At 37.8% G+C, this 27,182-nt stretch overlaps 1 protein-coding gene across 3 annotated transcripts in view; it reads left to right on the top strand.

The window, feature by feature from the left end:
• The window catches only part of LOC128734148 (muscle calcium channel subunit alpha-1), a 1,300,390-nt gene that overhangs the window by 578,328 nt on the left and 694,880 nt on the right, over positions 1-27,182 (top strand). For 2 of the 3 annotated variants that reach the window (XM_053828187.1, XM_053828188.1), the window contains exons 14-16: positions 23,908-24,204; positions 24,262-24,349; positions 24,522-24,629. In XM_053828187.1, the coding sequence (XP_053684162.1) occupies positions 23,908-24,204; positions 24,262-24,349; positions 24,522-24,629 (493 nt within the window). The remainder of the gene's footprint in view (positions 1-23,907; positions 24,205-24,261; positions 24,350-24,521; positions 24,630-27,182) is intronic. The other variant, XM_053828190.1, reaches the window with a different exon arrangement.

Below are 27,182 nucleotides of genomic sequence, written 5' to 3'. Positions count from 1 at the left end.
GCCGTTCTCAAGTTATTGTTAATTCAAGTTAACTAAAAATTATGTCCTAGGGGAAGCGTTTCCCAAATGGGGGTTCACCAAAAATTTAGTTCGCTGCAGAATATTAATTTCGACAGGAGTTCGAGAACTAACAAAGGCTAGGAACCGCTGTCCTAGGGTAATACTATGCGAGGTATCCGAGAACCATGTAATCGACCTTTACGGATTTAAAGCAAATTTTGTTAGACTATTCGTTTTAGGTCAAAAAACAAAAACCCAAAATTGGCACCGATTGCTCCTCCCCACGGTTAATGGAAGCACAGAAAAGAAATTTTTGTTAAACCCTCTTATTTTCTTTTGCTTACAGCCCGGACCCGGACTCGATTATCCGGGTGATCATTTTTATTTGCAGCCCGGATAATCGAATCACCCGGATAATCGAATCATTATTTTTGGAACAAATTTTTTTTGGTATGTCAAGTTTCTTGACTTTTAGGTATTTAGGTATAAATGTTTTATTTATTATTGATCTATCTTCCCAAAAGTAAGAAAATTCCTTTATTACGATTTTCTCCACTGATGTTTTTTTTTGGTACAAAATTATTTTTGACGTAGGACGACGTCTTACGGCTAGTTTTGAGATAGGGTGTCATTCCAAAAAATGGAAAAATGCGAGCGTCACGAAAAATGATAGGTTTTGAGCGCTAATAGCTTAGCGGTTTTCCGATCGATTTTCAATATTCTTACACCAATCGATCGGAAAACCTTCTAAAAATTGACCCAAATGAAGAAAAGTATAGATTCTTGATGTTGAACTATTGAAAAATTCCTATGTTTTACCAGAATTCTCGCTTCGTGATAGGTTGTTGGAAATGACGTCATCAAAGTAGAAACGCATTTTCACGCTTCGGCCTATAATTCAGTCAATTTTCAATAGATTTCCAAGATATTTACACCAATTGATCGGAAAATCGATTTGGAAAATATTGAAATAACAGAAAACTATAGATTTTCAATGCGCGTCATTGAACAATTGAATTATTTTCATATTTTTGCCTTCGCTCGTCAGTGCTTCCCTAGCACGGATGACAGAAATATATACGATATAAGCTATGGGTTAAGCTTCCTTATGATTGTATTTAATTTACGCCCTATAGAATCCGATCGAAAATTGTTGGGCAGATGCTGAGCGTGTGTTAGAGCTGGACTGCCCATGGATGCATAGTCGACGCACATAGGAGTATTTGACCCAAAAAGTTGGCCATAAGTCCGAAATATGAAATGCATGATTTTTATTTATATGTAGTATTTGTAATCTCAGCATAGCCTACTAGTCACTTTAATATGATTTTGAAGTGAATTCATGCTTGTCTTCGCTCAGCAAGCTGCCTATTTAGAACGCAATTCGGCAGTAAATTTTTTCGCTTTTAAAATGCGTTCTTCCGCTCGCTGCAGCGCGCTGGTGCAAAAAGCTAAAAATCCGAGTGAAATAGTGTCTATTCAGCATGGGTAAGTATTTATCAGTAAAGAAGAATATTTTTCAATAGTTTTCATGTATAATTGCATAAAATAAATAAATGTCTTCGATACGAATAGTGATTACGAAAATTACCCCAAAAATAGTGGAAAGACCTTGATACTTTAATCAATGTTTTAGTAACCTTCCGAGCATGTCCCGGCAAAATTTCAATCACCATCAGATAGGTCAAACATCACAGAATATAGTGGAATAAACAAAACAAACGCGAGTGTCGCTGACGCGCAGCCCGTTGTAACTTTTTGCGAGTAGGTTTTAAGCTTTACTCAGAAGAAGTTTCAAACTAAATTTTAAGATTCTATATATTCTAGCTAGTATTGTTTGTCAGCAATGACATTTGAGTAGAAATATGATAGATTAATAAATGTATAAAAATCGTCTTCTTAAAATATGTGCCATGGGAGTAAGACCGGCACCTTTCGAACGGGGTAAGAAAGGCATACTTGCAGGTCGGCGGCAAAAGTTACAGTCTGCGTTTGTCTCGCCCGGAATCATTTCCCACACTCCACAGTGGTCCAAACAGCGAAATACGTGATCGTGTGATATTGCGCCAAAACGAGAAGTTTTTCGCATATAGTTTCTTTAGGAACATTTCTTGGTATAATAAGCCCCTTCTTGTGAGAGAAATCTTTGGGTGATTAATTCCCTTGAAAGTGAGATACGAAATTTATTTTCTCGTACATTCAAGATACAGGTTTGGTACTTTCAACAAAGTTGTAGTAAATATTAATGCAAACAACTTTGTCAAAGACACCATACTTGTATCTCTTCATGGAAATTATCTACGAAGCGTTATTCGTGGACAAACCCTTTAAAACAGTTTCTAAACCCTTACTTATTCTGGTCAAATTTTACGTGTTCATAGTGTTCTAGAAAGTTGTTTATCTTGCTAAAATCGATGTTTTTGTAGAACATTGTTATACGTGATTTTCTAAAGTTTAGGAGATTTTGAGCATTTTTGATGAAAAATAGTACTTTTTTGAGCTTAAATATTTCCCAAGGTGGCAAATGATGGCAGATCAAACAACTCGTACTTAAAAGTACAGCTTATTGCTTATTTTATTTTTGGCTTGAGTAAAGTTAATTGTTAACTGCTTGTTAATTCGTGTTATCTAATTAAATAGTTATTTAGTCATTCCGAGAAAATTCGGCCTTCTGTGACTGTTGTTGAAATTCGGCCATTTGGATTTCAGCCATTCGTGATTCGACCATTTGTGTTTCGGTCATTCGGTACCAGCCCATTATGAGTGTGATCTTTTGAAAAGACACCAATCCAAGGTATTGAACAAAATAGACTTAAGTTAGTTATTTGGAAGTCTTGCTCTTATTAATCGCGGCAAATAATTTTAAGTCTACATTCATTTTCGACTCGAAAATAGGCGAAAAAATTGCTGGTAACTCAACTTGTTAGAAAGAAATTGTCAACGTAAACAAAATGGCGTTTATTGCATTCGAAGTACATTTTAATTGTTCTGTAAACATGGCTGAGATGGATTTTTAAAACAACTATAACTTTTGAGGATACAAACGGATACAGAAAATTGACACTTGCTTTTAAAGGTTTTTTGTTGTACTTTTAAGTAGGAGTTGTTTGGTCTGCCACCATTTGCCACCTTGGGAAATATTGAGGCTCAAATTAGTACTATTTTTCATCAAAAATGCTCAAAATCTCCGAAACTGCGGAAAATCGCGTATAATAATGTTCTACAAAAACGTTGATTTTAGCAAGATAAACAACTTTCTAGAACACTATGAACACATAAAAGTTGACCAGAATAAGCCAGGGTTTAAAAACTGTTTTGAAGGGTTTGTCCACGAATAACGCTTCATGGACAATTTCTATGAAAAGATACAAGTATGGTGTCTTTGACAAAGTTGTTTGTAAATATTAATATACTACAACTTTGCTGAAAGTACCATACCTGTATCTCGAATGTACGAGAAAATAAATTTCGTATCTCACTTTTAAGGGAATTAATCACCCAAAGATTTCTCTCACAAGAAGGGGCTTATTATACCAAGAAATGTTCCTAAAGAAACTATATGCGAAAAACTTCACGTTTCAGCGCTATATCAAACGATCACGTATTTCGCTGTTTGGACCACTGTGCACTCGTTCAAAGTTATTTATAGGGAAAAATATATTATTCAATTTTACGGAGACCCCTCATTATGGTTACCGTACATGTACCGTATTAATGACTGTCGTCCGATCAACAAATCAGTCAACTGGCCACTTTTGCGGAAGTTAACGGAAGTTATTCGGCTCTGGTCATTAAGGTATATGATTTGGCTTCTATTGGGCTTGCCATCGAGTTCTAGAGTGATACGAGGAAGTACACGATGGGCTTAGTTAATTTTAAATTTCTTTTATTCTCATATTATGTATTCGCGGTTTCAAATACTTTCTGTTTAGTTCGGATCCATTCCTTAGTAGCTCAAGGCCGATACCAAGAAAAAAAGCAAACCTTCTTCAACCAAAACGTTGAAGATGTTGGAGGCAAATCAATTTCAAACTGAAGAACATGAGGAATGCTGCGACTATGAAACAGAAGACTAGAATGTGATGCTTCTATAGGTATACGTACACACCTACACATTTACATACATACAGACACTTTTACATCACACATACACCTACCTCTACATGCTCACATACACATACACCTACCTCTACAGACACACATACATACACACATCCCAACACCTAATAAATGGTTATGTTCTTATCGTTTTTTTATAAATATAAGAGAAAGACACGAATTGCACTTTACAGAGGATTAGTTGGCAATTTCTTAAACTTTATATGCAGAAATGGGAAATATTTATTTTCTGATCATATTTTATCAATATTGACTGGAAAGAAGGAATTTAGAATTTTGACCAGCTTTTTGGAGCAAATACTCCTATGTGCGACGTACCACCATGATTGTTGAGAAAACGCATTTTTATCGTGAAAAACGTTTAAAGCCATATAATCTTTGCTATAAACTTTTTCAATCGAATAATCTGTCAATTTAGTAGAGTTTATTAATCAAAACAGGACTGATGGGGTTTTATGATTCATTCCTCATTTATTGTGTTCAAAAAATGCGAACGCCAGTTTATGCGAATAAACAGACTGTTTTTTTGAACGATTATTCGCATAACTTGGCGTAAAGCTACAAAAACAAATAGGTTGCTATGCTGATTGATTATGAGGGGAATTACGTCAACCATTAGCATTACGTGAAACCAATAGCGGAGTAGCTCAATTTTTGTAAATTTCTCGAATATTTTCGAACAAACATATGTTGTTTGAGTATTGGGCATATGAACAACATAGTTAAGAGTGCGTAGGACCGAAAAAGTACATTTTGGTCATTTTACGTCAACTATGCATCCATGGGCAGTGGAGCACTCGTTTCGCTGCCGTGAAAGAATATCTGGCTGCTAAAGTTCCGGAATTGGCAGGAAATATGCTGCTCACGATTGCGACAACGAAACAATCAGAAATTATCGTCACTTGCAGCTGGCCAGCCGCAACCACGAAGAGTTGAACAAATTGCTGTCCGGTGTCACCACTGCTCAGAGAAGTGTCTTTCCGAACATCCAAGCTGTTTTGTTACTGCCCAATAAGATGGAAAAGAAGGCTTCAATTTCCAACATATCACGTCGACAACATGTTCTTTTAAGAACAAAACATAATGTTCATGAAGATTTGAGGAATTTTCGCTCACTGATTTTAATTCTATTTAATTTAGACTGATTCTAATTATTCGCTTCTTATCAAATAATTTTAACCGATCACCTCTTGCGCTTCTGTTCGCTTGTTGCTGCTGGTTGAATTGGCCGTGTCGGAAGGTAAGAAGCAGCCAACAAATATACCAGCTCCAAGTAAATGTACTCGGTCAAACGTCCAAATGCATAAAACCATGGGTTTAATAAACTGAAATAGTTTTAGCATCTTTTGCATCTTCATATAAGAATTTGTTCGTTCTTCAAAGAACGGTTTTCGGTAATTGATGAAACCTAGGAAACTTGTAACTTAGGGCTTTTCACTCGGTTTTCTTTAGCAACACAAATTTATCCACCACCAATGCTACAGTAATAATACGTAGCGTAATTTTTCTTTGGCAGCAAAAGGCGAACGGCTCACTGGTAACTTTGCTCTTTTGTTCAGACTGAAATTGAAATGCTCTATTTTATTTAACGTAGATAATAGAATGAAGGACCCTGAAAAATAGGTGTGGCCGATTCTTGTCGCTTGCTGTGGTACATAATACGTGGTAAGCTGGCGAACAGCATTATTCAAACGCTAGCTGAGCTACTGCCAACATCGTTTGCCAGGGCAAACGAAAGTCAACTCGTGCACGTTTGCAGTTCCCGGTCGGCTACTGAGCGTGCGTGTGTGTTGGAGCTGGAGCACTCATTTCGCTGCCGTGATGAAATATCTGGCTGCTAAAGTTCTGGAATTGGCAGGAAAGATGCTGCTTGCGACAACGAAACGACCAGAAGCATCCCACGTCACTTACAGCTGGCCACTTGGAGTGGTATTTCATCGTGATTCAGGACCATACACGAACGGCTTCGTTGATCGCATAGCTGCTGAGGCTTTCCGGTTGGTCCGTTGCAATAAGCCGTGCCTAATTAGCGGTTATCGGTACTCCAATTTACCGAACAGAGAATTACGTTAAGTGAGTTAGTGCAAGTTTATTGCAAGCAGGAGTTATGATAATCAAACAATCGGTCCTTTTAAGGGCCACACAACGATTGAAGAGTTTATTATATTTTCTTGCCCAGTTAATACCATAATTACAGTCAACGAGGGAAAAGTTGAATTTTTTACCATTGCGGACGACCAACCAATGACGGTAATAAGTTTTCTGGTCACGGGCGACATTTTCTGCGACTTCTTAAACGTCTGTAGCTTGTTAATGCTTGATTATCAGTCTTTTTTTGTAAGCCGCAGAAAAGTTGCGCAAAACTTTCAACTTTTTGAAAACTCGTGTACCGTCTACCGATTAACTGAGGAAAAGCACTATTCAATGTAGAAACAGGTCATAAAAATTTATTTACTGTTTGGTTTAGTTACTGACTTGGTTTCATTTTAATAAAATAGATTCAATCAATTCATGGATATAACTCCAATATTGTATAGGATTGAACCTATATAATGTTACTAGTTTGATAAACGTTACGTATGTAGGTTGTATACATGAAGAATCGTATTATTACATACATGGATACATCCTACTATCGCTACAAAGAGACTTACGTGGTCCTACGTCACCTATGCGGTCGTGTCTTGTGCACAACCCCTCTGATTTTTGTGTTATGATTTTCAATATTTAGGTGTTATAAATGATTTTTTTTATTATTGATCAATCTTCCCTAAAGTCATAAGATACCTTTTTTTGCAATTTTTGTTTAATAATGATTACGATGATGATGATGATGATGATGATGATGATGATCATGATGATGATGATGATTTTTAAGTAAAAAAATTGATATCATTATCACAGGATTTATTTTTATTTTGTTCGCCGATAAAAGGGATATAAGAAAGGCATTTTGTAGCTTTAGGAAGGTGAATCAGTACTTGTCAAGTAAGAATCATCATGTAGCATGAAAACTATAACATTAAGGTTTAAAATAAATCATCGAAAAAAACAATTTCGAAGTTTTTTCTTTCAGCGTAATTTTTTGATTGAAAATTCACTTGATTTTCGACAACTTTTTCTTTGACGTCAATTTGAACCAATAAGATGCTCTAAGATATGAATTTTTTAAAACATAATAACCTCATTTCTAAATACGCCCGTTTGAAAAATTAAGCTTGACGAAAAAAATATGTCCTCGGATCGATGATTTATTTCATCGAAACTGTCGGATGTAGAGACCAAACTCGTTTTTGACATTTTTGAGACTGATTAAGCCGAGATAAAATCCGAGAATTCAATTCCAACAGTCGATAAACATACCTATAGTAAGTGAAAAAAAAGATTCATGGAAATTGAACCCTTGCGTGGTATCCAACATATCAGCAAAATTTCATTTCAATCAAAACTAGTCGAATCAAACCGTTTTGTTAGTTGAGGTGGAATTGCTCTTCATCACTTTTCCTGTATTTCAATGCAAATTACAAAACTGCGAATTGTACACACATACATCATACATACACACATACATATACGCACATACATACATATACACACATAGATACATATACACACATATATACATATACACACATAGATACATATACAACTACATGCATACATGCATACATACATACATGTACACATATAGATACATATACAACTACATGCATACATGCATACATACATACATACATACATACATACATACATACATACATACATACATACATACATACATACATACATACATACATACATACATACATACATACATACATACATACATACATACATACATACATACATACATACATACATACATACATACATACATACATACATACATACATACATACATACATACATACATACATACATACATACATACATACATACATACATACATACATACATACATACATACATACATACATACATACATACATACATACATACATACATACATACATACATACATACATACATACATACATACATACATACATACATACATACATACATACATACATACATACATACATACATACATACATACATACATACATACATACATACATACATACATACATACATACATACATACATACATACATACATACATACATACATACATACATACATACATACATACATACATACATACATACATACATACATACATACATACATACATACATACATACATACATACATACATACATACATACATACATACATACATACATACATACATACATACATACATACATACATACATACATACATACATACATACATACATACATACATACATACATACATACATACATACATACATACATACATACATACATACATACATACATACATACATACATACATACATACATACATACATACATACATACATACATACATACATACATACATACATAGGGTAATTTGGGGGAATTTGGACACCCTAAGCAAATCACCTATTATCCCAAAATCTATGCATCAAAACATCTAGCATAGTTTTGCTAAAATAGGTTACAATAAAAGTAATGATTTTTTGGCATCAAAATTTTGTTTGGGGTGATATGGACACCCACTGGGGTGAAATGGACAATGTGTAAAAAACGGTTGGTTTTAACGAAATTACATACTAGGGCTCATAGCAGATAACTTAGGAACACATATTAACTAGTAAAAGTATTTCGAGCTCAATGCAGTCTATCTGAGTTGAAGAGCCAGTTCATAAGTTATACCAATATCACTTTAGATTTTTCGCACGTTAACAAAACCTTACTTCGAAGAATCTACATCTTATTTAAAGTCTTATTCGACATTTTTCACATGAAAGTGCTCCTGCATTAGTTCCTGGTGGCTCAGAGAGGGTGGTCAAACCTAAAGCTGAAGATAGAATGACAGTTCGACATATCGATTGGGATAAAATAGTTACGATAACAAAATGAATGTGACATTGCATTTTGCACAACCATAGACATTCAGGGATTAGCCCCGAGTGCCTCAAAAATCACAAATTTCAATATGAATCTGAGTATGAGGGAAAATGACCATAGAAATATTTCGTTCAGTTAGTTCTCAAACACATCGAAACACGATTATTAAAATCCCTGACTTTTGTTGCGAATGTTTCCTTTGGCGATCATACGTTATTAGCGGGATTGCAAATACTCTCAAATACTCAAAACCCATTCTTGATTGTCTATCTTTTCGGTGGATTCTTGTGGCACATCTTTTTTGTACTTTTACGGTATCTAGAATTAATGAGACCGAAGAAATGGTTTAAAATCAACTGGACCATTTCACCCCAAAAAAACTGTCCATTTCACCCCACACAGCATACAACAATATGAGCTAAAAAAATTAGATTTATTTTTATACAATCTAGCTATAATTTTCTATCAAACACTTTCTCTTATGTAGCCAAACAGAACTGCACTGCACAATAATTTGAAAAGTTTGTTAAATCACTGGAAAAACCTTAAAACCTAGAGCATCAAAATTACATTTGGTGTCGTTTTAGGCAGTTGATTTGTTTACATTTACATTTCACAACACCTGTCAAAGTTAAGCCCAATTTTTTTACGTTAATAATGGTGTAAGAAGATAAGGAAGAAGTTGAGAATAGTGTGTATGCAGAGAAACTGCTACTTTCCGAGATAAAGCACCTGTCCATTTTACCCCAGGTGTCCAAATCACCCCAAACGACCCTACATACATACATATGATAGGGGAATGGGAACCTCATCCAGCGCCAAGGCGTTAACGGTTGATCCACCCGGTGAGTTGGATAGGTGTGGTGGGGCGATCTCTGGGCATGGCGAGTCTCCTAAAAAATGCCACAGAATTCCGAAACCAGCTCGTCAATGCGATCTGACACCGCTATAAGTGTATTGCCCCGTCCTGATGGAACTTGTGACGTTAATCAATTACGTACGGTGAGCACATTAGGATTAACGCCAGTAAGATCCTAATTATGGTATACTGGTTACTGGAATGCACGATTCTGTCTACTCTCTGACCTCCCTGAAATGGCGAGTGGGTAAATGACTTGGTTGCCTCCGTCCCGGTAAAACCTTAGCAGGCCTTCGGGTACGTTCAAAACTCGTTTCCAAAGTGGTGCTTTGGTAGTACTAGGATCAGTTGAAACATTCCTGGTTGCCTGGCTCTGAACATGGTTTCCCATAAAGGACCATGGCCAAGGCCAAGGCCTCCCTGCTTGCATAGACAACCAAGGGATCACATTCAGGCGACTATGTACAACGAGTGGAGATAGCGGCCCACTCGTTGTACATAGCGGAGGGGGGGTGGGGGGTGGGGGGTGGCAACACTATGGATCGAAACTATCAGAGAGATGACGACGAAGTTGAGATGTGTCCGACTGACAGTGATGCAAATGTGTTTGCAAAAAGACATGGACATGGAAAAGGATAAAGTTGAACCGTGTGGGGACTGAGTACCCTTCGTACAGAATATCGCTTAGACCAGCATCAGAATATGCATCACGCATCTCCGCAGTGATGCGCTCTGCAACAGATGGTTTGAGCGGCTCGGTTAATTATCGTGTCGGCAACCGGCATTATCGTGTCAAGTAGCAGACGATGTTGGATTCTGAACGTAAGTGTTTTTATGTTATTTTCTTCTCTCTCTGGGAGTATGGAGAAAAGTGTTGCACTGTTTGTGCGCTGGTCGTTCAGTTGATGGTGAGTATTTGATACTTGTAATGTTTGTATGTATTGAGTAGCCGACTGGCATCGTGCCTGCCAAACAGCTGCGCCAAAGTATACGAGCTGGCGAGCGCAGATAATTGCATTGTAGTTTTAAAAAAGGAGTTCTATGGCGAGATAGTATACCAATCTTTTTGCTTTGTACATGGGAGAAACGAAGCAGAGTGTGGTACTGATAGTTTTGTTGGTGGAATGAGGCTAGATAGGTAACCGTCATCAGGGGTTGCCTTCTGGCCGGGAAAAGGCAATTTGTTTTGCAAGGGTCAGGGCTATATTCGACCACTTGAACTGCGCGTGTGCGACGTGCTTCATCTAAAATCCGTCCATTTTAGTAAAAAAATATTGCTCACATGTGTAATGAAATATTATTACTTGTTACACGGGTTGTATGTTTTAAATGCATAATCCCAGAATGGATAAGAACTTGAACTTGAACAACTGAACTTGAAGAATCTTTTTATTTATTTATTTGTTCAATCTGATGCTGTTGTCTACATCAATAAAAACTAAACCTCTTAAACAGTTGTTGGTTGAATTTACTACAGGAAATATGGAAACACAAGAATTGCATACATCATAAAAGGAATGGGTTCATTCTGGCCATATTCGGTGTGTCTAAAGTCAGGTCAAAGATACTCTCTATTTCGTAGAAAGCTTGGGATGGCTTCGATATTAATTCGAAACAGGATCGCATGGCAATCCAATTCGCTACCAAAAATTTTTACAAAGAAGAGAATCCTTTTACGTCGTCTTTCTAATGTATCCACATGCAATAAACGATAGCGGTCTTGATACGGAGGCAGATTGTAATTCTCCATGGAAAATATTTAGGCGCGTATCGAATGAATTTGCGTTGGATGGCTTCCAATCTGGACGACCAAATACCTGTATAAGAGCTTCACAACGCAGCTGCGTAATCAATTACGGATCGCACGAGAAAATGCTAAAGCGCACACAGGTAATATGGAGCGCGAAATTCCTTGGTGACTCGAAAGATCCCAGATTTTTTATGTTCTTCGCTATTAAGTACGAGTAATGCTCACGAGACGAGAGCTCCTCGTCCAGCTGTACACTACGTCTTTGATGACGGAGACTTTTCAGTGACTCGCCATCAATATCATAGTTCCATTGAATCGGGCTCTTTTTTGCGTTTGAAAGAGATGACCGAGTATTTACGCACACTGATGAGAAGCTTGTTCGTTTTGCACCAAGCGACGAAGATGTTAAAAAGCCTGAAGCTCGCGACGATCTTCAATAATTCAACAACGCTTGTTACTATACCGATAAAAGTCTTGGTCTACATAACCAACACAATTGATGACTCCAAATTCCGAATATAAATGTACAGTTCTACACGACCATAATTAAATAAAAGGGAATGGTTCGGTACGACCATTGGTAACTAAAATATTTCTGTATGGCATTTAATCTAAATGGTTGGATATGACCATTAGTAACTAAAATATTTCTGTATGGTCATAAACCGAAATGACACGGTACGAACATTATCGATAAAGTAGATGGTTCGGTTCGGCCATAGATGAATGGAATGGTTCGGTACGACCATTGATAAGAAAAATGATTTGGAACGATCAATGTTGCATAAAATATATGGTTCGGTACGACCATAGATGAATGGAATGGTTCGGTACGACCATTATTAAGAAAAATGATTCGGTACGATCATTGTGGCATGAAGTATATGGTTCGGTACGACCATAGATGATTGGAATGGTTCGGTACGACCATAGATGAATGGAATGGTTCGGTATGACCATTATTAAGAAAAATGATTCGGTACGATCACTGTGGCATGAAGTATACGGTTCGGTACGACCATAGATGATTGGACTGGTTCGGTACGACCATTGGCAAGAAAAATGATTTCGTACGAACATTGTTGCATGCAGTATATGGTTCGGTACGACCATAGGTGAATGGAATGGTTCGGTACGACCATTAATAAGAAAAATGATTCGGTACGATCACTGTGGCATAAAGTATATGGTTCGGTACGACCATAGATGATTGGAATGGTTCGGTACGATCATTGGTAAGAAAAATGATTTAGTACGATCATTGCTGCATGCAGTATATGGTTCGGTACGACCTCAGGTGAATGGAATGGTTCGGTACGACCATTAATAAGAAAAAATGATTGAAAAATGACGGTTTGGTACGATCATTGTTGCATGAAATATATCGTTCGGTACGAACATAGATGAGCGGAATGGTTCGGTACGACTATTGATTAGAAAAACGGTTTGGTACGATCATTGTTGTATGAAGTATATGGTTCGGTACGACCATTGGAAAATAGAGTGGCTTGGTTCTGTATGATCATAGTCGAAAATATGGTTCAGTATGACCGTCATACATTGAAGTCCTTGGTTGTGTACATAAATAGTGATGCTGGTTTAAGCTGTTCATCTATTTTGGATTGTATTGCATTCAGAAAGCTGCAATGTACTTAGGTGCTAAATATTTATAATGAATAGCATGCAGCTATTTGTCCTCTCTGGCTTAAAAATACTTAGTATGCCAAAAAGCAAAAAAAAAAAGAAAAAAAGGCAATGCTATGGGTGGGAATGCAATAGGACATCCGTCCGTTTTCACCTGGTACAGCTACTTGTAATTTGTTTCCTGAATGGTGTCTATTTAAAATGAATTTCAAAATTGCTAAGGACAACGCTAATACTGGTAATTGAGCCAAATTGTTGTCCTCTAGGCGACGAACTAGAGATTACCCTCCGCTACAAATATGTGTCTCAGTTTGCGATGACCTAACTCGCAAATTTTAGGAAGAGGATGGCTTAGGAAACCTTCTTCAGAATTTCGTGCACTTGGTGGGTACCAGTTGAATGTAAAGCCGGGTTTTATTCTCAAATAAATATAATGAATGGCAAATTCGTAAATAAAATCGTTTTGAGGTGTGCAAGTTGGATTTTTTGACGTAGGACTACGTCTTACGGCAAGTTTTGAGATAGGGTGTCATTCCAAAAAATCGAAAAAAGCGAGCGTCACGAAAAATGAAAGGTTTTGAGCGCTAATAGCTCAGCGGTTTTCCGATCGATTTTTAATATTTTTACACCAATCGATCGGAAAATCCTCTAAGAATTGACTCAAATGAAGAAAAGCATGGATTCTTGATGTTGAACTATTGAAAAATTGAAAATAATGAACCTATGTTTTACCAGAATTCTCGCTTCGTGATTGGTTGGAAGATTCTTTACGATGATCTAAACCTATACCAATTTGATATCTTTGCTTGGGAAGTAAGCCAAAACAAGTGACAAAGCTTCCTCATTTCAACAAGATTCCTTAACACCGCGGGTAAACCTAGACCATTTTGATGTCCTTGCTTGGGAAGTACGCCAGAGAGAGTGACAAAACCCCCTCGTGCCAACAGATTTCTTACGAACGCGATTAAACCTAGTCCAATTTGAGGTCTGTGTTAGGAAAGTGTGCCAGAAAAAATGACACAAGTTCGTTGTTCCAACAGATCGAAAATTCTTTACTGCGACTGCGAGACGATTAAACCTCGGCGAATTTGATATCTGTGTTGGAAAAATGTGCTACAGCTGTAGTGTTCGGTTATAATACAACTCTGTATGAATGCCGCATGCTTGCCGTTTCATTAGAAGTGTAGTGAAAAGATGTGCTGTTGATGAAATAGGATTGAATTGGTAAAATCCCTTTAACGTGGGAAACCATGGATAATAAAAACAATCTTTAATTTCAGTAAGGTAGCAGGAAAGCAATAGTTTGTGTTCTTGATTTTGTTAAATTGTTTTCAAATGCACAATCTTTTGAGAATTGAACGTATGCAATATTACTACTTTGATGAATGTTACATACAACGCATGTAGCATGTATACAAAGAGACTTACGTAGTCCTGCGTCACCTATATATGCGGTCGTGTCTTGTACACAACCCCTCCGATTTTTTTTATATATTTTCATGTTAGGTAGTTTTTTTACCATGCTTTATCTTGTGAGAAGAGGAGAGATGTGGGGACTGAGTACCCTTCGTACAGAATATCGTTTAGACCAGCATCAGAATATGCATCACGCATCTCCGCAGTGATGCGCTCTGCAACAGATGGTTTGAGCGGCTCGGTTAATTATCGTGTCGGCAACCATCGGTATCGTCTAGATTCCGACCGTGGTCAAAGGTACTGACTGCTGACCACAGCTCAGTCGATTGCGGTTGGTTGGACAAGTGAGACTTGGGCGATTCTTTGTGTCGGTTAAATTCTAGTTTGCACAAACCGCACCTTTTGGTTGATAGCCATACGAGTTGCTACTGCCTACCGAACCATCTCGTCGGAAGCAGTTTGTGTTATCGCCGGAATGATCCCTATTTGCATTACGCTGGCCGAAGACAGTGAATGTTAAAGGGGGAAAGGTACTAGAGGAATACGTAAACGGATGAGAGCGGAGTCGATAGCCAAGTGGCAACAAGAGTGGAACACTGCTACGAATGGAAGATGGACGCACAGGCTGGTACCGAACCTGGTCAGTTGGGTTAACAGGAAGCACGAAGAACCTGACGCAATTCCTATCAGGACACGGTTGCTTCAGGCAGTATCTGCATCGGTTCGGGCATGCAAGGTCCCCCCTATGTCCCGAGTGTGATAATGAGGAGGAAACACCAGAGCATGTAGTTTTCGTCTGCCCAAGATTTGAGTCTGCGCGACGCGAGCTGCCATCTCTTAACGTAGATAACATTGTCAGGGAAATGTGTAGAGATGATAACATATGGAATGTTGCCAATAGGGTGATAACACACATCTTGTCCGATCTGCAGCGAACATGGAGAGCTGAACCGCGTTCCAGCGGCACCAGTTAGTGTTAGAAATCCAGCAGTGCTAACATCCAGTCGGGGTGGATAATGATGACGATGCAGCCAATCGAACAAACATTCTTATGCCGCACATGACATCTTAAATCAAAGCAATGCGATTCTGTGCACGGTAAAACACTTGACCGGACTTATATGTGTGGGGATGGGCTTCGTACTTTAAATAATCCCTGTACCTATTTTGTACAAACGTTCATAACTGGCAGAGATCCCTGCGAGGGTAGTTGTGACGTAGTGCGCGTCGTGATGGAGGGCACTCCCCAATCAGTACACGTCTCGAAGGGAGCAAAGCACCATGAGTGTGGCCGAGACGGGGTGCACGTTATGAACGTAGGCACTTTCCAATCGGTACACATCTCGATGGGAGAAAGCATCCATCATTAGTGAGAAATCCTGGGAGGGTGGCTGTGACGGAGTGCGAGTTATGGTGAAGAGCACTTCCCAATCAGTACACGTCTCAACGGGTGGAACGCATTTATTCTCACTATTTTTTCTCTGAGATGGCTGAACCGATTTTAATGATCTTAGTGTTAAATGAAAGGTCTAGGTGCCCTATAAGTCGCTATAAAATTTCACACTGATCAGATTTTTAGTACAAAAGTTATGTATAAAAATATGAAAAATATGGGACTTCATTATTTCATAGATCCCGTAACTGATATGAACAAAATTGATTTTAGCCTTTATGTCCCCGACATAAAAATTGATGGTACTCGCAGTTACACTTATGGCTCTATCAGCACTTATTTTCATTCGATTTTTATGCAATTAGTCTTAAAAGAACCACATTAGATTGGCCTTTAATGAAAAAATAAGTTGATAAATTATGGTTCCCTTTTCCCTGAGATATTTCAGATCGCAGTGGGATTTTTTTGATGTCATTAGTAGCATGAGAAATAAAACTCTGAAATCTACCAGAGTACGCAAAAGTTATCCATTTCATTTGTGACGAATAAGAATGAATCTCACACATACACACACACACACACACACACACACACACACACACACACACACACACACACACACACACACACACACACACACACACACACACACACACACACACACACACACACACACACACACACACACACACACACACACACACACACACACACACACACACACACACACACACACACACACACACACACACACACACACACACACACACACACACACACACACACACACACACACACACACACACACACACACACACACACACACACACACACACACACACACACACACACACACACACACACACACACACACACAAACTGAGTCGAATGGTACCTGACATTCGTCCCACTTTCGGCAAAACTGTATCATTGAGTTTTACGTTCCTAACATCCAAAATTAGGGTGTGTACTTGGACACTACGGAATAAAACGACTAATTTGGAGCCCTGAAAGTAGGGAATTGTCGTTATCGTCGGGCCACTGTTATGCCACAGTTTTAGTAACTCATGATATCTATGATATAACCATTGTAAAACTTCTTACTGTGATAAATAACTTTTCACAGTATTGTGAGTTTCAAACGTGTATTCAAAACACCCGTACTGAATTCAGTGACTAAATCTTGCAATTTTCGAGATAAATTTTGAAAATGTATGAAGTGTGCTGTGCTGCACACGAAGACTATAGAAAAAACCCCTCTTGTAAGGTGTTTGGGAAGGCTAAGGTGAAATACTAGAAAAGCGCTATTTGTAAAGGTCGGGCCACTTGATTAGTTATGGTTGGGCCTCAATAATTTTAAGCGCAGAAGCGCAATAATCGCTAGAGAATGTCAGTCACGTAAAATGTGATGAAATAAAGCAAAATTAATACAATAAAAACCTAGATTTTCGTTGAATTTTTCATTGTAGTTGTATACTTTGGAAAAGGCGATTGTAACAATATTCATTTTACAAGATCGCCAAAATTCCGCAAAAAGGCAATTAAAAATTGGATATTTGTACCTACATATATGAGCCGTTGTTCACGGAGTTCATTCGTTTCATGTCTCTATATAGAATTTCATGTGTCATGTGATGTACATGTGCCTTAGATTTTCTGCGGTGGGTGTGAAATGGGGAAGGCACATGAGGAGCGTCCAATATAGTTCTAGCCATCCCAAACCCCTACCTAGCGCCTCCACGTGGCCATACCTGGTAATGCTCTTTTGAGTAGCCAAGCTAGGAGGTGCGATGATGGGTGGTTCTTGGCTGCCTGATCTCAAAACCGGGGTTTTGGGCAGACGGCGGAGCCACACGGCTTTGCTAATGGGTAAGCCTAATTTAGTTATTTTAATTATTTTTTTTCGTTTTAGCTTATGAAGCATCTCTTGCTATATAGTAAAAACTTTGGCCAAAACGAGTTTTAATACTGCACATGGATACCAGGATGAAAAAATTAAATTAACTATTAGAAGCACTTATGGAACTTCAAAGGACGCTATTCTATTTCATACGAAGGACTGCTGGTGAGATTGTTCTATTATATACCACACATCATTATATACCCATATATACCACATTTCCTCTTAATATCATATTATTAATAGTATTATTATTGATATCATAAATGTGGAAGGCTGGATGATGGAGTGGATTGCCAACCTGAATCCTTAAGGTCTGAAGCAAATATGGCACGTCTCAACTCAAAACAAACAAATCATCACGTGGGTTAAAGTTGGTACAGCGAAATTGATTATTACATGGAAGAATCCTAATGCTGGAAGGCGACTCTTATAACCCTGGAATGCGCACTGCTTGTGCACCCAATCCCTTTTGGCCCTTCTGTAACAGTATTAGTGTGAAATTCATTTGATAATCAAATTTGGATCTACTGTAATTCTACCTACATACATTGGCAAGTCCTTGAAATGATGGTGGCTTTTCCCTACTACTACTTCTATATGTCTTAGATTTTCTGCGGTGGCCCAACCTGTACAATTTGGCCCAACTATGGCAACATTTTTTGTCTTTACGTAAATATCTAACTTTTTTATTTTTCAAGCAATCATTTCAAAACTTTACGGAAATATACCTTATTCTTAGACCTTTGCAACGATTTATTTATTTAAAATTCCTTTTAAAACGAAAGCTATGGACGAATTCTAAAACATGGCCCAACCACGACGACATTCCCCTCCTGATGCTGATATTCCGGAGTGTCTAATTTGTCGTATTTCTATTTTGACGTAGGAATACGTCTTTGTTTATTATACTGGGACTGGGTAGCACATTGTGAAAACGAAAATAGAAGTGTAACGTTTGAATGAAAGATTTCAAATGCTAATAACTACTAAACCACTCAACGAAACTGAACAATTTATATGTCGTTGTACAGATAAAATGATCAGCAATTTTATGAAGGGGATAAGAGAGCAATTTTACGAAGGGCGTAAGAGGGGGGGCTCCTATACAAATGAAACACAAATTTTCTCAAAACTCGAGAACTAATCAAGCAAATGGAACCAGATTTGGCATGTAGGAGTTTTTGGAGGCATGATTTTATTAGTAAGCTGTGAAAGTAAACTAGTAAAATCTTCTCGGAGCAAAAGACAGTAAATCGACTATGGCAACTTACGTGTCTGTTGCCATTCATGTCAAAAGAGAAGGACATTTGAATGGCCCTTTTAAAGGCCACAAGCGAGTTAAAGCAAGAATATTGAAACATGTCAAGCTACGCATAATATGATTTGATACAATAATCTGTGGGCTGGTCATTCATTACTATTTCAACCTTTATGATGCACACAAGCGGTTTTTAAAAGAAATCTCTATATCTCCAAGGTATCAGGCGTTGTACTTATAAACGCCCGCCCACGTATTTTCAGTGCATTCAATGAAAAATTGAATCTGAATATTTCGCTGTTCTCTAAAAACATTCACTTAAACAATGGCACTCACAGATTCTTATAAACATACATATGCCAGAAATGCAGTTTACAATAGTCTTTGATCAATTGATCTGATATAGTCCTACGTCACCCTGTCGTACAACCCTTAGGGCTGCATACCTTGTAGTTTTTATCTAGTACCTATGACGTCTTTGTATTTAGTACCTATAACGGAAAAGCGGAACCAAATTTCACTCAATTATTGTTCGATTGATTTTCGCCTCAATTTAATTCGGTTTTTTTAAACAAGTTGAATTAAAATGGAACCAAATTTAAAGCAAATGGAGCCAAAAGTCTGATTGCAATTTTTGACGTCGGGAACTTAAAGGTTAAGCAAAATAGTCGCCTGTGACAACAGGAACCAGACAGTTTAGTTGGCCAAAGAAAGTTGGTCAAGGCTAACGGGATAATTGCTTTAACTTTGTACATATTCGTTAATTTAGAGATGTAAACCCGTTGAACTGTAAAAATCTGCTTATCACTAAAGAATGCAATACCTATTAATATAACATAAAGTGTTTTTTTGTTTTTGTTTTTTTGCCCCTTCAAATTTCGAAAATAAACTTATTTTCAAATTTGTATGAACCTAAATAAAAATCGAAAAAATTTGTCCCACTGAAAAAATGAACGCATATTTGTCACACTGCATATATCATATACTAGCTGACCCGACAAACTTCGTATTGCCACAAATTAAACTGTGTTGTACATAAATCGTGAATCTCGGATGACCTTTGTCACAATCTTGAGGTTTGCAAGTTTCTGGGGAGTTCATGGGTGTTTTAATATACAAATTTTCCTCACAGTAAAGTAGAAAGACAGACAGACAGACAGACAGACAGACAGACAGACAGACAGACAGACAGACAGACAGACAGACAGACAGACAGACAGACAGACAGACAGACAGACAGACAGACAGACAGACAGACAGACAGACAGACAGACAGACAGACAGACAGACAGACAGACAGACAGACAGACAGACAGACAGACAGACAGACAGACAGACAGACAGACAGACAGACAGACAGACAGACAGACAGACAGACAGACAGACAGACAGACAGACAGACAGACAGACAGACAGACAGACAGACAGACAGACAGACAGACAGACAGACAGACAGACAGACAGACAGACAGACAGACAGACAGACAGACAGACAGACAGACAGACAGACAGACAGACAGACAGACAGACAGACAGACAGACAGACAGACAGACAGACAGACAGACAGACAGACAGACAGACAGACAGACAGACAGACAGACAGACAGACAGACAGACAGACAGACAGACAGACAGACAGACAGACAGACAGACAGACAGACAGACAGACAGACAGACAGACAGACAGACAGACAGACAGACAGACAGACAGACAGACAGACAGACAGACAGACAGACAGACAGACAGACAGACAGACAGACAGACAGACAGACAGACAGACAGACAGACAGACAGACAGACAGACAGACAGACAGACAGACAGACAGACAGACAGACAGACAGACAGACAGACAGACAGACAGACAGACAGACAGACAGACAGACAGACAGACAGACAGACAGACAGACAGACAGACAGACAGACAGACAGACAGACAGACAGACAGACAGACAGACAGACAGACAGACAGACAGACAGACAGACAGACAGACAGACAGACAGACAGACAGACAGACAGACAGACAGACAGACAGACAGACAGACAGACAGACAGACAGACAGACAGACAGACAGACAGACAGACAGACAGACAGACAGACAGACAGACAGACAGACAGACAGACAGACAGACAGACAGACAGACAGACAGACAGACAGACAGACAGACAGACAGACAGACAGACAGACAGACAGACAGACAGACAGACAGACAGACAGACAGACAGACAGACAGACAGACAGACAGACAGACAGACAGACAGACAGACAGACAGACAGACAGACAGACAGACAGACAGACAGACAGACAGACAGACAGACAGACAGACAGACAGACAGACAGACAGACAGACAGACAGACAGACAGACAGACAGACAGACAGACAGACAGACAGACAGACAGACAGACAGACAGACAGACAGACAGACAGACAGACAGACAGACAGACAGACAGACAGACAGACAGACAGACAGACAGACAGACAGACAGACAGACAGACAGACAGACAGACAGACAGACAGACAGACAGACAGACAGACAGACAGACAGACAGACAGACAGACAGACAGACAGACAGACAGACAGACAGACAGACAGACAGACAGACAGACAGACAGACAGACAGACAGACAGACAGACAGACAGACAGACAGACAGACAGACAGACAGACAGACAGACAGACAGACAGACAGACAGACAGACAGACAGACAGACAGACAGACAGACAGACAGACAGACAGACAGACAGACAGACAGACAGACAGACAGACAGACAGACAGACAGACAGACAGACAGACAGACAGACAGACAGACAGACAGACAGACAGACAGACAGACAGACAGACAGACAGACAGACAGACAGACAGACAGACAGACAGACAGACAGACAGACAGACAGACAGACAGACAGACAGACAGACAGACAGACAGACAGACAGACAGACAGACAGACAGACAGACAGACAGACAGACAGACAGACAGACAGACAGACAGACAGACAGACAGACAGACAGACAGACAGACAGACAGACAGACAGACAGACAGACAGACAGACAGACAGACAGACATGGAAATTGGCTTGAAAAATCGGGGGGCAATAAAATAATTTGTATGATATGAGTTAATTTTTTTTTATAAAATCAATTATCTGTGGGTTCTACAACCTGAAAAACTCAAAAAATCAGTGTTCGAGTTGAGTTAACGCTTCTAGCACGAAATAAAAAATTTTCTTTCGTTTTTGTCATTTTGTTCGTAGAGTTTTGCATTAAAAATAACAACGTATTTATCAAAAGCTAGAATAGATTTGGTTTTCACGTTTAAACTTTAAGAAAAAAGGCCTAAAATCCATATTTTTTTTGCTCGATTAAAAAATTTTCTTTGTTTTTTTTGCAACACCCATCCCCCCTTCCCTTCGGTGGCCCAACACCGGAGGGACAAAAATTTTTACATATTTGTAATGGCCTTATAAATAGGGTATATTAGAGTATTAATAGAGTTGTTTTGAAAATAAATAAATCAATTCGAATTCCAATTTAATCTTTGATGTTTTCATGACCCTCTGTCTTTCGACTCGTGTGCTGTCGCGTATTGATGACTTCCAGAATCGCCTTTACGACTTGTGGGCTATTACCCGAAGGTTTAAGCTAGCAGTTGCGCGTACCAAGTGATAGACACAACAATGTGTTTGGGCAAAAGTTATATGTACAACAATATGAGACCATGGAATTACGACATTATTTGAAAAACGACCCGAAAAATGTCCTGCACTCTTAAATGAATTTACCCGCAAATTGGTTGGATTTAGCTAAAACTTGGTTAAAACTATTCAAAATGCCCTTGAAGTGTACAAACTCAGATTTTGAGTAGTTTTTTAACCAAAAAAAAAACAATAGTTGGAACTTAAAAGTCCGTTATTTGTCATATTGAATTATCGGTAGCAAGTAGCCAAAATTGGTTAAATTTTTTACTCAGTTTGAGTTTGCACACTTTAAGGGCATTTTGAGCAGTTTTAACCAAGTTTTGGCTAAATTCGACCTATTTACAGATTGAATCATTTAAGAGTGTATGTAATCTCCAGATTGCGCTCATGAAATTCGAAATAATTTATAAAGCTTATAACTTGAACTTGTATTTATCTAAAGCCTGAGCGTTACTGCATTACTAATCATGGTCGATCGTAATTACGTATTAAAAATATCAGTATTGCCTGGGATAACCCCCCAATGAGATGATCATTTGTTATTGTATTTGCTACATCATATTTCACATATAAACAAACAAACAAAAATTTCGCATATCATATGTCATTGCACATATTTGCTCTAAGTGTGGTCATACCGTATGATTTGTTCAATGCCAAATTTAATATAGTATTTTCGTTATAGTAATTTTGTGTAAGAGTTTTTTTAACAATCAGTGGCCTGGGCGTTTTGTACAACTCTCCCCTACAAAATTAGTGCGCTCAGCCTTTTATCCTACAGCTTTACCCTTCTATCCATTTAACCAAAAATGCACCAAACGTACACACCTTAAACGAGAAAATAAAAATATGTTTTGTATTGAATAATTTCAGATTTCGTGTGTTTTGTCACTGGTTATGCAATCATAGTACATTCGGAAACATTATACTAGTTTGCATTATGTTTTCGTCAGCAATGTTAGCAGCCGAGGATCCATTAAATGCTAACTCCGAGCGGAATCAAATATTAAACTACTTTGACTATTTCTTTACATCTGTGTTTACTATTGAGCTTTTGCTTAAATTGATTTCGTATGGATTTTTATTTCATGACGGTGCGTTCTGTCGTTCGGCTTTCAATCTGCTGGATTTACTGGTGGTTTGTGTATCGCTTATATCTATGTTTTTTAGGTAACTAAACACTGGTAAATGATAGTTTTATCGAAGTAATTATTGCCTTATTTTCAGTTCTGGTGCAATTTCCGTTATTAAAATTCTACGAGTATTGAGAGTATTGAGGCCTCTGCGTGCTATCAACCGTGCTAAAGGATTGAAGGTAAATTTTGTTTGTTAATTTTCTAATGTATATGAGTGCAGGGGTGAACACTGTCCATTAAATGCTTCTATTGCGTATATTCAGATTTTTTTCAAAGAGAATGTTAGATTTGGATAACAAATTTTGACATGCAATCACTCGTTATATATTTTAATTTCCTTTCATTTCTCAGCATGTAGTTCAATGTGTAATAGTAGCAGTTAAAACAATCGGAAATATTGTTCTAGTAACATGTCTTCTTCAATTTATGTTTGCGGTTATAGGAGTACAATTATATAAGGTAGGAAGGTTTTTAGATGACTATAAAAACTGTTTGGATTTATCTGTGTTACCTCACATATTCGACAAAGTTTGATTTTAGTTTTTGTTTAATATTAACTTAAATGAGTAAGCAAATGTCTTATAAGTTTGAAAATTAACATTGTATAACAATCAAGAGACCCTAATGTCCAATATCATTGAATGAATTTAAAAACTGGCATAAAATATTTAACAATAGGGACTAGATTTTTAAGAAACGTATGAGGTACGCAAAATAGTTTTTTGAACAATATTCTTTAGAAATCATTTTGAAGTAAATAATTTGTGATGATAATGACAAAACGACCGCTTGCTTTTTGTGTCAAATTTGGGTTGGCTTTTTGTCACGTGTTACGTGCATAAATACCGTGCAAGCACCATATTCAAAACAGTGCCTAATTCGAAACAGTTGCAAATTTTCCATGAATAGTGACAAAATTCTAGCTATTTAAACAATTTAATCACTGCATCTGATGATTTCATATTATTAAAATGGTTTAAATAACCAGAGTTTTGTCATTATTTATGAAAAATTTGCAACTGTTCAGAATTGAGCACTGTTTTGAATATGGTACTTGCACGGTATTTATTTTTCATTTATAGTCGACGTTTCGAAGTGTAGCCCTTCATCTCCAAGACAGAACGTATACAAATATTTCTTCTTTCAAGTGGATTGTGTCATTGCGCAGAGAGTTGTCTGTTTCTCTACAAAAGATTTCTCCCGGGTTCATCGCGCACATATTGTATAATGTATAAATAATCTGTGTCCGATGTCGATATCCTTCGATACGTAACCCGTGACCAAAAGCTAACCTGAATTTGAAACAAAAAAAAGTAAATAATTTGGTTATGATAGAAACATTACGTCAACCTTTCGTTATTCGTTACTTGTTGTTGGAATCGCGAGATATACTGAGTTAAACTTAACGGTTCACAGACGTCAAAATACAACAGCGCGAATAATGGAGGGTTAAAAATAATCTGCAAATAATCTGAATGAAATATACTACTACTACTACTACTACTACTACTACTACTACTACTACTACTACTACTACTACTACTACTACTACTACTACTACTACTACTACTACTACTACTACTACTACTACTACTACTACTACTACTACTACTACTACTACTACTACTACTACTACTACTACTACTACTACTACTACTACTACTACTACTACTACTACTACTACTACTACTACTACTACTACTACTACTACTACTACTACTACTACTACTACTACTACTACTACTACTACTACTACTACTACTACTACTACTACTACTACTACTACTACTACTACTACTACTACTACTACTACTACTACTACTACTACTACTACTACTACTACTACTACTACTACTACTACTACTACTACTACTACTACTACTACTACTACTACTACTACTACTACTACTACTACTACTACTACTACTACTACTACTACTACTACTACTACTACTACTACTACTACTACTACTACTACTACTACTACTACTACTACTACTACTACTACTACTACTACTACTACTACTACTACTACTACTACTACTACTACTACTACTACTACTACTACTACTACTACTACTACTACTACTACTACTACTACTACTACTACTACTACTACTACTACTACTTACTACTACTACGAAAATTATAGACGCGTACTTTAGAATTTGGCGCTAGGATGTCGTCTGAATGAAAATTGAACGAAACAATAAAGAAAATTCCTACTGACTCAATTTCATTCAGCAATTAGTATTAGTAGGGGCACGGGAGGGTTTTTTCAGCCCATTAAGCGATGGCCTCCCAGTTGGCGTCGAGGTATGATGCTGGCCTAATAAGCCAGTCGTCGTATGTTCGAATCTTGGCTGGCAGAAGCTGTTAGAGTCAATAGGATCGTAGCAACTGGCCCTGCAATTGTCCTGTACTCTAACAGCTGGCTGCGAAGTCTGTCGTATAAAAACAGAAGGTCAAGTTGCGATAACGGAATGTAGCACCTAGGCTTTGCTTTGCTTTTTGCGAAGGCATCCATTTTTTTAGCTTATGGCTTAGTTCTAGTGGAAGAACAGGTGGTTTTGACGTTTTTTGAATAAAAAATAGTACATTACTTACAGTCTTGAGAAAACAGTTATAACATATTAAAATTGTATGTCGGCAAAGTATTTTCATTGGCGAAAGCAAAGGCAAATAGGCTGAATTTAGAAACCTGCTGAAAATACCCTCCCGTAACCTAACTCACAAATAAATATTTAAGCAACATTTTTAAGTTTCGGAGGTAGTAAAATTTTTCATTCTTTTTTTGTTTTTAATTGCTTCAACTTTAACGTTAGATTTGAATGTCATTACAAACCGCTACCTTTTTCAGGAATATCTTCGTTTATCTGAAACTGCAATGGGAAACTTATGGGTGAACGCATTCCAGGTATTTTTGAAGCTGACGTAGAACGATTTCTATATGCACTCTGCCGATGAGTGGATAAATGTTATTACTTATTCAATCATTTCTGATTGAATTGA

This window comes from Sabethes cyaneus, chromosome 2 (assembly GCF_943734655.1).
Source record: "Sabethes cyaneus chromosome 2, idSabCyanKW18_F2, whole genome shotgun sequence".
Taxonomy (NCBI): Eukaryota; Metazoa; Arthropoda; class Insecta; order Diptera; family Culicidae; genus Sabethes; species Sabethes cyaneus.
The sequence above is the reverse complement of the archived record's forward strand: the minus strand, read 5'-3'. Positions and strand labels throughout refer to the sequence as shown.